The following is a 16,523-nucleotide window of genomic DNA, read 5'->3' on the forward strand; positions in this document are numbered from 1 at the left end:
AGTGCTTACACCAGCGTTTTTTTCACTCTGCTTTTTTGTTGATTGCTAAACCAATCACCATCCTTGATTTTGTGAGGGCAATGAGGACGTGAATTTGTTTATGAGTCAAAGTTATGGGAAATGTTGATTGAATTTACTGGTCGGATACAACTGTTGAGGCGGGGGGAACCGGGGCGGAGTTGACGTTAGCCTTGGCCTGGCTACTCTGGACAGGGTCCAAATCTCTACCTCCAGGGCTGCTTTGTCATCCTTCAGGAAGCAGCAGTCAAAGTCCAATATGTCCACAACACAACATCATTGTGTTCACAAAGTACACAAAGGCAAAAGTAAGATTTTTATATAGAAATGTTGAGACAAAGTTACATTTCTCTTATTCAAGCCCATACCCTCAAACCCAAATTCATCAGGCTTTACTGACATGGCCAGTTATATCAAGCGTTTCAGAAGAGATCAGAAATCCACGCCAGTAAAACAATGCAAAGCAGGACCTTATCCAGCAACAGTGCCTCGTCCAACAGCGGGTCTTTTCCTGTTTGCAGATGAACTGGGTTCCGATCTGACCTCAGATCAGCTGAAAAGGTCACCGGAAATGGTTTTGGAAAAACGTACATTTCCGAGAATCTGAGTCTTCAAGGATTTGTTTGCGTCCGCTTGCGTACTCTGCTTTTTTCCGTTCGTGATTTATCTTTTCTTGGGTCGCGCTTGCCAATTTTCTATTGTAATTTTGTGATGTGTCACTTATCACGCATGCGCTTAGCATTTGCATGGTGAAACATGGTGAGTCACTGTGGCCAGGGTTTGTCCTGCCTCAGTGTCAGTGAACTGGAGCTGAAGTCGAATGCAGAAACAGCTTGCGGCCTTGTTCTGGCTGTCGCTCCCTCGGAAACTTAGGAAAGCCGACTGTCTCTCTATCTCATATCTCCTACTCTTATACTGTCCTACTTCTTTCAGTTTCTTCTGTCCCTTCCTGTCTCTGTCCCCTCTCAATCATTTTTTTATAAATTTGTATGATTTTTTTACAGGCAGGATTGAGGCTATTGCAGAAAAATAATCTGAAGGGCTAGTCGGGGCCTTTTCTTCTTGTAAAATCTATGTGGTTATCCTATTTATGGAATATTTTGTTTCCTCAAGAATCTGATTGCATGGTTTTACAAGTGCATGCATGACACATTCATTAGCAATATATAACATGTCTGTAAATTGTTCACAGCTGCAGTTCTCATAGAATTACTTAAGACATGCTGTTCTCAGAATGTGACATCACACATGAGGTCACTTAACCCTCGTGTTCTGTTCATTTTTTAGGTACAGCAAAAATGTTCCCGGGTCAATCCCCATACAGGGGGGGTTTGCAAATACATGAAATGAACCATTTTCATTTAAAATGTTGATTACACTAATTAAGGCCAGTAGAAGAAGTTTCATACTGAAAAAATAATTTTAAGTATTTTTCCTAGATTTTCAAACTTTAAAAAGGGTCAATTTGACCCGCAACATAACAGGAGGGTTAAGGTCATGTTGACTAAGGTCAACCGTCTTACCAAAATTCATACACACACAGTATATGCACTTGACACATATTTGCACATCTACACATATTTTATATGTATTTATAAATGAATGATGATATGTTAGATTGCAGTAATAAAGGCATTCTGCATGCTTCATAAGGACTTTAGAGAAGCATGCATGCCGTAAAGCGAGTAGCAGTGCAGTGTTGCGCTTGAGGACCTGGGCGAGTAGGCCTGGTGACAGGTTTGTATCCCAAGTGGGGCCCTGCTGTTGTATCAGTGAGTAAGTGTCATCATAACCTGATTTACTTAAATACCATATACAGTTGTAAAAATGGACTGTATGTAAAAATGTATGCTACTTATGTTCCTGTAGATCAGGAGAATACCTTTTTTGCATAGCATTCCATGCGAAGTAAGTTATTTGACCAAACAGCACACATAAGCGTTAGGAATTTTGTAAGAAATGAAAACAGTCTTGTATCACAAGAAAGTAGCAGGATTTGACTATTTTGACTACTTATTAAGCTCCAAGGATTATTCCCTTACGAAAAAGTCACGTGAAATTTGCCTTTTCATATGTGAAAATCATCATTTCATATGTGAATTTAACATTTTCATATGTGAATTTAAATATTTTTTAAAAATGTGAACTGGACATTTGCACGTGTGATTGGCTTTTTTCTCATGTGACTGAAAATGATAAAAAAATATGTCATAGGACGTGAAATTTGCATTCATACTTTTTCAGTTGTGAACTACAACTTCTGCATGTGAAAAAGAACATGTATCGCATAGGTTACCTTTTCCTGCTCTTATACGTGGGATTACTTTTATAGTTTTTACTCTTAACATATAGGGTGTTCACATGTGTTTTTTGAACATGTGATTTTTTTGGACTGCATTTATATAGCGCTTTACAATTGATGCCTCTCATTCGCCAGAGCAGTTAGGGGTTAGGTGTCTTGCTCAAGGACACTTCGACACGCCCAGGGCAGGGTTTGAACCGGCAACCCTCCGACTGCCAGACAATCGGTCTTACCTCCTGAGCTATGTTGCCCCTATGTTTTTGTACGGGTTTCAACCTTGTCAGTTTTTGAGGTTGACTCTCTAGCCATAGCAGAGCTCATGGGAGCCGTGAAAGCATGGAGACCTGCTGCAGGTCGGGTGGGAGGTTTGTGTGTGTGTCATGTGATGAGCAGGACAGTACACAACAGCTCACATTACTCAGGAGCCAAATCTTTGCCTTATTGAGGAGAGCGTGTTGCCATGGTGTCCACTGCAAATAGGCCAGAAGATGTTATCTGTTTCAAGTGGTACCATAAGAGCTCAGTAAACACTTCAACATGTACGACCGAAAAGAAAATTGTTACTAAAATACCTTAAATGGAAGACTTGCTTGTTTACTGTTTGTGTGCTATTTCTGATGTGTTGAAGTCATTAGCAGGTCTCCCTTGTAAAAGCAATGCTTTTGCTTCAAAGGAACAGCATGGCTAAGCAGAGGTAAAAAAAAATGTGGGTTTATGGTTACACCTAATGATCCATTATAGCCCCATCTTGTCCATCTATGCTATCATAACCTGAAGAGAGACGAACTCAAAAAAGCATGTTTTTGGATGATGATTTTTTAATCACTGCAGATTTTATTTACCTTTATCGGTTCAGTTCTGCTGCTTCTGTTCACTCCACAGTCCCTGGAGTACCATTCATGGGCTACAGGAAGAGGATCAAAAGTACTCCGTTAGCCAGAAGAATCTCCATTGTTTGATGACTGAATACTTCCTTCCCAACAGCCAGTTATGGGCCAATCTGCAGTGCTGTTGTAAAGACTGACATGGTCAGAATTTGCTACCAGCACGTGGGTTTGCACAAGCATGATTTGTTTTTCAATTAAGTTTTCTTTGGTCGAGCCAGTTTTTATTAGCCTTACAAATGGACGTGTCTCCAGTTTTGGGATTGTGGTGGTGCTTTGTGTAAAAAAAAAATATTGTAAACACCTTTTAAATTGCAAAGAAATTTGAAGAATCAAGGGAGCGCTTTTTTGTACTTAAGAACAAAGGGAATGTGATGCGTGTTGGATGACATCACATTGGTAAGAACAATTTTTTTTTGTGACATGCAATCTGAAGCATAATGGTGCCAGTTTGTGGATTAATTTTCTCAGCAATGAGTGGAGAATAAAGCCAAGATTTCTTTATTGCGTTTGTATAGTGACTCACAAGTATGTAGTTACAGTCAGGTGTTTATAGCTATTTCAATAGACCTATGTTTATGGTTCTGAGTTCCTTCTGAGAATTAACCCTGGCACAAACTTCCTTATTTCCTTATTTCCTATTATCCTATTTCCTTATTCTGCCATTCATGGTAAGAGAGAGGGTGATTGTGATACTGCAGTCTTTCAAAGAAATTTTCACTTTTTTCAGTCATCATGGAAAATACCACAGATAACCATAACCTTAATCAGATATACTCTAATTTACCTCAGTCCTACCCAAACATAAGCGCCATAACTCAATTTGTAGTCCAGCATAAGACCATTAACCTATACCAAACATACTTCACTGAGCCTTTACCTTACTCAAAATGGCATCACTAATCTAAGCCTTATTCAGACATATCTAATCTAGTTATAAAATGGCAGTTTGTTGTAACATACCTGATTTATACTAATGTTGATCCTACTCAAACATACCCTCATCAACATGAACCCTACTCATATAATACCTGAACTAAGCAACACCCTTGGGGGATTGGTACATCATGCGAGCTGTCATTGACATCAGGCTGTTTTGTAATCTTCTTTCTTTTTATTTTCAAAGGAATGATTGGTTGCGAGTATGTATTGAGGCACATCGAGGTGCGTTTCATGCACATGATTGGGTCATTTTCAACAAAGATATTCTTTTGCACAAGGCTTGACACAGACTACTGTGGATGAGATTGCTGACTTGGTGTTCAGGAGGAGTAGACCATGCAGGCCTGTGAACCTGGGGGGAATGGAATTTATGTTGCTCATATCTGACTGTGGCAAAGCACTGGACTCCGATTCCTCCAGCAGACCTTAAAAAGTAGATAAACAGGGTGATAAACAGTGCCAGAGAAAAAGAGGAGTTGCTGGTTCTGAATCTGTAGAAGAAAAAATACCATTGTGTAACAAGGGAAAACAGGAAGGGCTTTCAGTTTGTTCAAAAAAATATGTGCTTTGCGCACTCATAGGTGTGTGTGTGCGTGAGCACAAGTTGAGTGTCAGATCAAAGCACAGTGCTCTTTTGTGAACTCAAATAAAATGTTTACATATTCTATCACTAGAGGCAGCAGATACATCTGAAGTAGATAGGTTGTTTTCTTTTATGAAGGACAGTTTTTCTGGTGAAGGAATCTGGACTAATGTACACATGTACAGGGCATTGTCCAGTTTGAATTGTACCTGTGCTCAAGGGGGCAATCGTAACCCCCCCCCCCCCCCCCCCCCCCACCATTGTGTTATGCCCCTTTCTGCTCGTGCACCCCTATTTGATCCAAATCAGTCATGATATGTTGACATTTTTGCCAACCAACCATCAGACCCCAATATGAGGGTTTTACCTCCCTTTCCTTTGATCACAGGGGGCTTAACTCCTCCAGCTACCCTTCTGCAGACTACAGCTGAGCTCACATAGAGTGGAGTTGGAGGAAGACCTTTCATCATATGTTTCTTGTAACATGCAGCCCGCAGGCACACATTTGACCAGTGGGGCTTGGTGAATAGAAAGGACTTGCAGACTTCTGAACCTGGCAAAGCATTCAGCAATTGTGCGGTACCCTGTGGTGCTACTGGCCACAGTCTGAACTGGCATGGTTCCAGTTTGATCCAGGACTGGAATTGCTCATTCTTATTTTTCTTTATTAAATGCTCCCCCCTCCCCAGAGATCTGAAACTGGACAACATCCTGCTGGATGCAGACGGTCACTGCAAGCTGGCCGACTTTGGGATGTGCAAGGAGGGCATCCTAAACGGGGTCACCACTACCACCTTCTGCGGGACTCCTGATTACATTGCCCCTGAGGTATACCTCACAGTTATTATTATTATTATTATTATTATCATCATCCATTTTAGGAAGTACCACAAATTTATCAACTAGCCAGTAGACAATACTTGATCAACCAGAAATGCAGTCTAGTAGGATCTAGTAGGGTCTCAGTAAAATAGCACAGGAAAACCACACTTAGGCAGACTCCTGGGTAAAGGAACAGCTGCTCTCTTGATCTCCTGTCCCAGATCCTTCAGGAGCTGGAGTATGGCCCTTCGGTGGACTGGTGGGCCCTGGGGGTGCTGATGTACGAGATGATGGCTGGCCAGCCGCCATTTGAAGCGGACAACGAGGACGACCTGTTCGAGTCCATCCTGCACGACGACGTGCTCTACCCCGTGTGGCTCAGCAAGGAGGCCGTCAGCATTCTTAGAGCAGTCAGTCTCTCTCTGTCCCTGTTTCACCCCCTCCTGCTTGTGTCTGACTGTGTGTGCATGTGTTTCTGTGTGTGTGCGTGTGTGTGCGTGCATGTGTGTGTGTATGTGTTAGTGTGTGTGCGCATGTGAGTGTGCATATGTTTGTGTGTGTGTGTGTGCATTTAGGGATGGGCAGTATTTCAAATATATATACATGTATATTGCAAATATTGTATATACAATACTCACCTCTCACCTCGTTTTTTGTATGATTTATCCCTGGACCCACTGCAAAGCTATCTGTACCTCCAACATTTTGATTGTAGTTTATAAATATTCAGTACTCAGAATGTCTAAATGCAGATATTTAGATGGAGAGATAAAGAAGTACTGGATAAATTACATAACCTATAGACAAATAAGGCCGCGGGCCCTGATGGCATATACCCAAGAGTTCTCAGAAAGTTAGGTGAGATCATCTTTAAACCACTGCCAGGTATTTTTAGACAGTCTTTAGAAACTGGAGTAATACCTGAGGACTGGAAGCAAGGTAATGCCTGTATATAAGAAAGGAGACTGTACTGATCCAGGAAACCACTGGCCTGTCAGTTTAACTTGCATCACTTGTATAATACTGGAATATATCATTAGGGACAAGTTAGAAGTGTTTATTGAAAAAAAACAACATTTGATAAGGTACCTAAGAGACTTGTTAGCAAAATGAAGACAGTTGGAATTACAGGAAGTATTTCATAGTGGATTCGGAACTGGCTACACGGTAGAACACAGAGTAGTAGGAAGAATATTATCTGAGCAGGGAACTGTGCAGTCCGGCAAGTGTGGTGCTTGGACTACTGCTCTTCCTCATTTCTATCAATCATCTTGGCAGGGGCATAGAAAGTACATTAGTCAAATTTGTGGATGATACAAAACTGGGTGGCCCAGCTAATAGATTGCAATCCACTAAAGTAATCCAAGAATATTTAAACAAAATCCAGAAGTGGGCGGAAACGTGCCAAATGAAATTCAATATATCCAAATGTAAAGTTCTGCATGTGGGAAATAAAACATTGGGCAGGATTACTTTATGGGAAAATTTGAATTTGCTCAATTTGAAAAAGACATGGGAGTAATGGCTGATCAAAGCCTTTCAGGTTCTATGCACTGTGCTGTAGCAGGAAAAAATGATAAATAGTAATAAAGTATAAATTCAAGGAAGTTTTCTACAAGAAAAATATAGAGGCTCTGGAAAAGGTTCAAAGAAGGGCAACCAGATTGATTCCTGGTATGAAAGATGAAAGCTATGAGGAAAGACTTAAGATGCTTAATCTCTTCAAGCTTAGTAAAAGGAGACGGAGGGATGATTTGATTGAGGCTTTTAAATTCATAAAGAGGATTAACAAAGTGAACTACAAGAGATTCTTAAGGTTCAGTTCTGTTAGTAGAATGAGGGGGCAAAAATGGAAATTAGCAAAAGATAAATTCCTTACAGACATTAGGAAGAATTTTTTCACACCGATAGTCAATGTGTGGAATAGCCTGTCAGATCATGTAGTAGAGGCAGAAACTCTGGGGATTTTCAAGACCAGGCTTGCTGGTGTTAGATACTATCTAGTCTGTAGGTAATCAGAGTACTAGGTACAATTTATTCTGGAAAATGGCAAGCATTGATGGGCTGAATGGCCTGTTCTCGTCATTATGTTATGTTATGCACAGGCGTTTAGTATCCATGTTCACAGGACCCACCCAGAGGATCAGGTCTGATATTTCACTCCAGCTCGCTTCCGGCCTGCATGAGCAGCAGGCCAGCGTGCCCATACTGTGCATACTGCTATGCTGCTGTGTGCTGGAAAAACAAACCTCATTGTGCATGCTGACTTATTTTTAAAGTGACTTCAGTGATGCAGACAGTTCTCAGGTTACCAGGGGAGATATTTTGACACACCTGTAGTTATCCCATGTACATGTAAGCAGGTGTGCTGGCGGAACAGGGCAGGGAGGGACGGGGCACTGTCATGAACTTCGATAGCATATGGATGGATTAGCGTCTCCCTCAAATCTAGCGACACTGACCATCGTATAGCGTACTGTGTCATCACAGTCTGTCTTTCTCCACCTTTCCATCCATTTGTCCTGCATTACTCCTTTCTCTCTTAATTAAATTGAATTTATTCAGCTTTTACTACAGTTTACTGCTGAAGTAATTATCAGAAACAACAAATAATAATGATACTATAACAGCATAAACAGTGTTAATATGTGTGATTCTGCACCTACATAACATATACTTGAAAAAAGTCAGACAGCAGACAGAGGTGGAGAACTCCATTCCTGGATGGCCAGTGTGTATTAATGTTTTGGCTCTCATCAGTTATCTTGGCTCAATCAGCTAATTATTAGCCCTATACACCAGTGCTGGTTCACTGATGGATTTGATCGCTCTTCTTGGTTTTGTCTCACTCACTTTTCTCCTTTGCTCTTCAGTTCATGACGAAGACTCCTCACAAGCGCCTGGGCTGTGTGCTGTCGCAGGGTGGGGAAGAGGCCATAAGGACCCACCCCTTTTTCAGAGAGATTGACTGGGTCCTGCTGGAGCAGAGAAAGATCAAGCCCCCGTTTAAACCTCGAATCGTGAGTGTCCCACGCACACACGCGTGCACATGTTGAAGCTCTCATACTCAAACATTCACACACATTCTCTCTCTCTCTCTCTCTCTCTTTCTCTCTCTCCCTCTCTGTCTCAGACACACACACATGCGTACACGCATACACACACACACTCATACACACACTCCTGATTAGGCTCATGCCGGAGTTTAGCCAGAGCATTGGCAAATGCTAGTGCTAAAACCATTGTTCTGTGTGCAAAATTCCATCAAGGCAAGTGTTTTTTTGTGAAAAGTGGTATCGTGATTTGACCAAGCCCCACAAGTTCATTTGAGACTGTAATTACTTTTACCTGTTTTTTTCGTCATTTCTTTAATGCACCAATTGTGCGAATTGGAATCGTATCAATTCCATATTCTATATAGCCAGATATATATGCAACATTTTTATGAAGCTGAATTTCATTTTTACATGCATGGTTCTGGTACATTGCACACAACTGGGAATGGACATTTTAAAGCAACATCAAGTCACGCTTGTGTTACTTGAGAGTGTTACTCTCTATCTCCCCATTAATCAGCACATGGCAACTGTTCACCTTATCAGTTTGTAGGGTAGATGGTGTCGACATACATGTGGCTTGTAGAACACATGTGCCTGATTAAATCTCCAAGAATAGTCAATATGACCAGTTTGACCAATGGTCTCCTTTCTCCACAGAAAACCAAGCGAGATGTGAACAACTTCGACCAGGACTTCACCCGTGAGGAGCCAGTGCTCACGCCCGTGGAGGATGCCATCATCAAGCAGATCAACCAGGACGAGTTCAAGGGCTTCTCTTACTTTGGGGAGGAGCGTCTGTCCTAAACCCTCACCCCAGACCTCGCCCCCCATGCTGAACTCATGGAAACATCCTAACTCCAGAATCAACCGCAGAACCAACCAACCCTCGTCGTGACCACTTCAGCCAACCACCCGTGGCTGTATCATTTATCTAGATATTACCTATATTTTGCTCATTAGTTGCTGTTCATTGTTTTATTTATATATATATTTATTTATTTATTTATTTAGGGGTCTAAATAAAAAAAACCTTTTTGCCTTTTCTTTTCATATTTTATATACTGTGTCATTTTCATGTTCATACAGGAGATCTTAAAAAGTTAGTTCCTGTAGGGGACAAGTCCACTTGGCCAGTTTGGTTCTGTTGGTCCAATTGAACTGCCAGCCCTGGCTGGTTGAGCGGTATGTCTCTCCCCACATCACATCCACCTGTCCAATGAGTCCTCAGTAGGTATAATTACGCCATCAGTGGGAGGCGCTAATCTCATATTGGGCATGACTAAGAGGTCTGCGAGAGTGGGTGTTGTCTTTGCATGGACTAAAAAGATATTTATGCACCTTTGCTTGGAATACAGTATTCTCTTCGTCCACAAATTTCTTTACCTCTTCCAAGAGTACTCTTCCAATGTTTGTATTTTATAAAATATATTCAAAGAGCTAAAAACACACAAATATAACAGTAAGAATGTCTTGCAGGCACAAAATGGGAGGTTTCTCCCCTGCAATGCACTACCTTAACCAAATTAACAGTAACCATGATTGTACTAAACAACATAACCTTTAATAGGTTACTATATACAAAAAAGATAATGCAGGGTGATCTGAAATGGATGCAAATTAATTCTATAGCTGAAGGCCTTTTTGTGTTTTGGGGTGACTTTTGTGGACCAACATTCCACTGTAGATAAGTGCATGGTGTTACTTGAGTTTATGGTGTGGTTTGCACTGCAGGGTGTGTTAGTGTATGCATGTTCATGTTGTGTGTTGGTGTGCGCATGAATTTAAATGAGTGCGTGTGTGTGTGGAAATGCCCATTGGAAATGGCAATTTATTGATTCCATTTTTATTCTTTTTTTTTTTTTTGGTAATGTTTTTTGTGTTCTTGGAGTTTGTTTTTTTATGAATACTTTTACTGGATTGTCATACTGAAGAGTCTGTCTATCACAAGATTCACCACCATTGGGAGACAAGGCAGCTCCTAAAAATAATGATAAGAGAATGAGGTGCCATGGAGCAAAAAAGGGTGGAGGCATAGCCTTTTGCTGTATGCGATGTGTGACTCTCTGATTTCAACCAATCATTGTGGTTTGCTGAAGTGAGCAATACATTTTGATTGGTTCAGACAAGCCAGTGATTTACAGCTCTTTATAGCTCCACTCATGGGGTTCATGAAATCTCACGCTTCCTATCACTACCGAAACTCAGTGTGCGGAGCTCAGTATGTATATAATTGTATTGCAAGTCTGTGAAGTTCCTGGGAAAGACAGGTGTCAGCAACTGCATGGTCAATATATTCATTTTATTCTGTATAACTGCATGGAGAAGGATAAGGAATGATCTTTGTGCAATAAGGTGTGTGTTGTTTTATTTGGGGTTTTTCCTCTTTTTGTTTTATGTTGTCTTTTGTTTTATGACACCAGACCTCCCTTGTTTTGCTATTGCGTTGTTAATATTTATGATTCTATGCCTGTATGAAGCTCCTGTGTCATATTCAGTCTGCTGTTTCCGAATCTCGCCCCGGTTTGCTGTGGTTCTCTGTACAGCTCATGTGACCTATTCAGCACTTCCCTTAGTACAGCATATTCAACCAGTACAGTGTACTCCCTTATATAACACACTTCCTGATACAACACACTCTCTTATACAACAAACTCCCTAATGCAACACACTTCCTGATACACCACACTCACTTATACAACACACTCCCTAATGCAACATACTCTCTTATACAACACACTCCCTAATGCAACACACTTCCTGATACAACACACTCACTTATACAACACACTCCCTAATGCAACACAGTTCCTGATGCAACACACTCTCTTATACAACACACTCCCCAATGCAACACACTTCCTGATACAACACACTCTCTTATACAACACACTCCCTAATGCAACACACTTCCTGATACAACACACTCCCTTGTACAACACAGTCTGATATAGCACACTCCCTGATACAATACGCTTTCTGATACAACACATTAACCCTGTGTTCTCCCAAGTATCCTGCCCATACCTGTAATAACACACTCACCTAATATAGATTTCATATCTCATGTACACATAATACACATACACAAATAACCTGAGTTATACATATGCAGGAAACCTGAGTGTTATATGTATTAAAAATAAATATCAATCTTATACAGTTAAACCACATACATTGTAGTGCCGCTTTTATTTTTAGTTTTCGGTTACTCTCCCCCCCCCCCCCCCAAAAAAAAGTAGAAATGACATCACTTAATCATTCTGAATGTGAATATGAATGTGTACTTAACCAAGTAGAAGGTGCAGTTTCAGCATGTTTTTTTATGATATACAGTTCATTGTGTCAGGGCAACCATTGCAGTGTGAGTAATCTTACAGGTGAGATGCAGGTTGGCAGAAACAGGTTCACCTGGTTGGGTCTCACCAGAATTGCACAATTATGTGATTTTTATTTTTGTTTTTTGCTTGGTGATTTTCATTGGGACCAGAAAATTGTTAATAACTGGAATGCCTTGCTAGGTCACGCAATAGACACAGAGAGCCTTTGACAATTTGAGACCAGGCAGGATGCAACGCTGAATACCTTCTCTGGGTAGCAGCCAAAATGACGGGCCTAGATGAGCTGAATTACCCGTTCTCCTCATCAAACGTGAGCCTCACTGATTCTGACATTATGTAATTGTTCTCTGACAACAACAGGAAATTACACATGTTGTGCAATTCTCCAATGGGAAGTATCGTATAAGCAAAGCTAACAGCTAACCAGAGCTGTTCTTCCCATAGAGGAAAGGCCCTCCCCCATACGCAAGGGTACTAGTGGGGGTTGAGCAAGTCTGTAGCTGTCCATACACACATACATTTCCACAGCCCCCCCCCCCCCCCCCCCCCCCACCCCCACCCAAACAAACCATTAAGCTACCCCACTCTACCCCACCATTCTACCTCATCTACCAGTGTAATGGCAAGGCGATGTGCATGCTGAATGTGTAGGGGATGAGAGAAATCAAGGGGGGGGCTTCATTACAGGAAGGGACGGGGGGGATATAGTTATGACATTACAGACTGCTTAATGAAACTGACTACAATGCCAGTCATTCAGACATATACTGGATGTGGGGGTTCAGCTGGGAGGGTGGAGGAGTGGTGTTAGGGGAAGGCATCATACAGGCTTCTTAATTAAAATTGACTGCAAGCCAGTCACTCGATGTTGTGAATCACACAGGAAGCTTTGTCGTAACTGTCAACTACAGTTTGTTTGTATCTATCATTCCATTATGGCCGTGTGCTGGCCTTTGACGTGTGCACTGTCTGTGCTGTGGGTTTGTCTGTGTTGCTGTGAGTGTTGAGCCTATTGCAAAAGCCCTGATCTCCTTTCTACCCCGTCAACCTTTTCTCTGCTCCATGCCAAATTGTATCTCTGTCTTCTTTCTGCTTCCATTTTGTTTTTGTTTTTTTTAGATTTGTAAATGAAACTGTAAAGTCATTCAAGCATTTAAATAAGTAAATAAATGTCAGACTTACCTCTTGAATTAAAGTAGTGTTAAAATGTGTCCTGCAGAATATGAAACATATATATATATATATATGGCATTAAAATACAGATATGAAATATGTATATTATAGTACTGTATGTGTGTATGTACATCCAGTATGCAATAGTTTCTGTATTGTGAAGCTTTCTATGTACAGAAAAATATTTCCTAATGGGGTGTATAAATTGAATCTCATTACAAGCAGTCATTTAACTGTGCCAAATGTACTGTATTCAGAATGATGTGAATGTGGAGTGTCTGTTTTTGAATCTATTAAAATATGTCCAAGCGTGTTTATGTGTTTGTACAGTGCCTGTGACTAAGAAACAGCAATAATGGGGAATAGACAAGTGTAGGGGGTGAGGCGTGGGTCCTGGTTTACATGTAGCGACCACTGCCCACTGCTCTCAGACATGGTTGTATCACACAGCAAAGCTTAGTAAGCATGATATTATTCTATGTTGGCTGTCATGTTAATGCATCAATGACACATGAAATACAGGTATGCTGGTAGCTGGTCATTGCAAATGTTTTTTTTTTTTTGCCCCTTGGCTTTATTTGCGTTGGGTGAAAGCTTAAGAATGCATGCTTTATTGTATTATTGTATAACTGTTGTGCTTCAGGGCTATGAAATGGGGATATGGGACCTGTAACCCTGCACTCCGAGGAGGGTCTGTTTGCAGACTGCAAAAAAGCGGCTAGAGGTGTAGGAGGTGTAACTTGTAGCAGGAGGTGTACTTGGTGGGCAACACGGCCAGTCAGTCAATTTACAGTGTTCATAATGTGGCTGGGATGATGGGCGAGGCCGGGCGTCGGTGGTGGGGAGCAGCAGGTGGCGATGGATGTGGGCAGGGTGGAGGCAACGACGAAGGAGGGGCTGGACCGCAGTGGTGGGGGAGGCCGGACGACAGCACTCTCGAAGATTGGGGCAAGAGCAATACTGGCAGCGTGGGGAACAAAGTAGAAATGATGATTAGGGAATTTGCAATAAATAACAATTGGGGCCCTGCCAGGAATAATCTGTGGCTGCACAGCTTCTAGGAAAGAAAAAAACTTGTCAATTAGTACTTGTCAGTCTTTTTATAATGCATCATAGTGTGGGGAATTTAATACCATAATAGATAATGCACCCCCTTACAAAAAAAAATAAAATAAATAAAAATAGTAGGCTACAGGTCTAAATTTAAGTATTGGCCAACTAGTCTGTCTTTGACAACTTTGGGCCTAAATTGGCCCACTTTTTAGTTAATAAAACTCAAATGTAACTTAAACATGCAATGAGCCATCATGGTTCACTGCTAGATCAGTATTTTAGTACCATTTTATGTAGCCTACTTGAGTATCCTTAACGTACTACAAGTTGCAAAAAAAGTTCAGTATAAATGTGCTTTTAAAACATTGTAGGGTCCACCTTGTAAAAGTTCCCGTCAGCCTAAAATTGGTAATTCAAGCAGTATCATATGATATCATGAAAGACACCCCAGTACCACTCAATCATAACATTCAGGGGCCAATCCATAGTTAATACATAAAATATTGAAGTGAGCCTCAGCCGTGTTTTTGGGTCACTGATACTGACCGCACAAAGATGTTATCTTTGAGAAATCATTGAAAATGCATAATAATTTGATGACATCTTATTCCTGAATTCTCCTCCTCAGTCAGTGAGAATTTGATAGGTATTCGTTAGGCGAGGTATAGGTTCATTTGGGAGTGCAGAATAAACCGGATAACGTAAGCATTGGTTTGATGTTCAAACCGGGACATGGCTCCTTATCTGAAAAGTGTTTTTTTATTAACTATTAATGAATTAATGTGTCAATACAAACATTCAAATGTATTATTTGCTTCTTCCAGCTTCATGTTGCTGTTTTCCAGGAACATAATTTGCCTGGGCCCATTTGTGTAGGCCCAAACAAATATAAACGCCAATTTTACAGCAGGGTGAGAGAGTACACTTGGCTGGTGCCACACCCTCCTGTTGGTGAAGGTAACATGATGGTAATTGTCAAAATAATGACTCAAAAGAGAAAAACAGTAACACAAAGCAAGAAGAAGCAAATAATACATTTGAATGTTTGTATTCACACATGAATGCATTACTATTTAATCAAAAAGACGCTTTTCACCTAAGGAGTCTTGTTGTGTAAGAATAAATTATTTGAAGTCTCACTGACTGAGGAGTGGAATTCAGGAATAAGGTGCTGTCCTATTATTATGCATTTTCAATGATTTCTCAATAATGACATCTTTGTAAATGGCATATTGCTATCTTGAGACACAATCTGTATTTACATCATATTCCTCAGTGATAGTAAGCTTTTCATTTGTAAATTAATTGACATACTATTTTATTGTGAACACTGTCATACGAAAAACAAAAAGTATGTGAAGTTTGTAATGTTGATTTCTCTTTGTTTGCAGGGTATAAAATGTATAAATGCCACCAAATGCCTGTAACTTCATAGTTACTTCTCGAATAAAATATTTTTTTGTGCAATGTGTAGTCAGATGCAAACACATTTCACAGGGTGGGCTCAAACACATGAAAACGTGCTGGTGTCAGCACGTGATTTCACCATCCTCTAAGCACGATTGTGTTTCGGCAGTTTATGTTGTAACAAGTTACGTTAGTTTATTGGGTTTCACTCCAGCATGTAGTTCCCTAGAGACTAAATACTCTTTGTTTACAACTACTCTACAAAGCATACCCATAATTAAGAACATGGTTAAAACTGCTGATATGTTTCAGCTAAATAGGCTGTGCAGATCACAATGTTAAATCATACAAACCTTCTGTGTTCAGCTTGAATTTTGACATAATTATATAATACCAACAAAATATGCCCTTATGCACCCATGTGAGTTAGATAAAAGCACATTAGAGCAATTTGATCTCCTACATCTCCTGAACTAAACTGAGTAAATAATCTGTAATTTTGAATGTTGTTTATTGGTCAACACTCCAGATATATACTGGTTGGACAAATTGATAGATACGTAGTAAACAAGGCCACCAACAGCCAGTCAGTTTTTGGCATTGATTGGGCAGATTTAGTCCAGTTTAGTACATATGTGGAGCTGCTAGAGATGTACCAGTGTAAAATATAAAATGAGAAAATGATAATTGTAGGTGCTGTAGTGACCCCTCAACTCAAAAAAACTATGCATACTACTTGAATTTGCTGTGTGAAATGTGTGGAAAGGGCAAGTTGGACCATGCACATAGCCTATGTGGAACCTGAGGCTACCGAGTTACTATTAGATCAGCTGGTAGAACCCAAATTAGTCTATTTCTCTGTACTTACAACAGCACCTATGCATTCTACTTTTTGACATCCTAAACCCTGGACAAGCTGGCTCATCAAGCTCTGGCTGTCTT

The 16,523-nt window shown here is 40.6% G+C and overlaps 1 protein-coding gene across 1 annotated transcript in view; it reads left to right on the forward strand.

Annotated features, from left to right (window-relative positions):
- The window catches only part of LOC118221346 (protein kinase C epsilon type-like), a 53,794-nt gene extending 40,360 nt beyond the window's left edge, over window positions 1-13,434 (forward strand). Inside the window, exons 13-16 of the mRNA XM_035406337.1 lie at window positions 5,419-5,557; window positions 5,773-5,961; window positions 8,425-8,571; window positions 9,268-13,434. Coding sequence (XP_035262228.1) covers window positions 5,419-5,557; window positions 5,773-5,961; window positions 8,425-8,571; window positions 9,268-9,414 — 622 coding nt within the window. The 3' untranslated portion in view covers window positions 9,415-13,434. The remainder of the gene's footprint in view (window positions 1-5,418; window positions 5,558-5,772; window positions 5,962-8,424; window positions 8,572-9,267) is intronic.
- The last annotated feature ends 3,089 nt before the right edge of the window (window positions 13,435-16,523 follow it).

This window comes from Anguilla anguilla, chromosome 2, assembly GCF_013347855.1.
Source record: "Anguilla anguilla isolate fAngAng1 chromosome 2, fAngAng1.pri, whole genome shotgun sequence".
Lineage (NCBI taxonomy): Eukaryota > Metazoa > Chordata > Actinopteri > Anguilliformes > Anguillidae > Anguilla > Anguilla anguilla.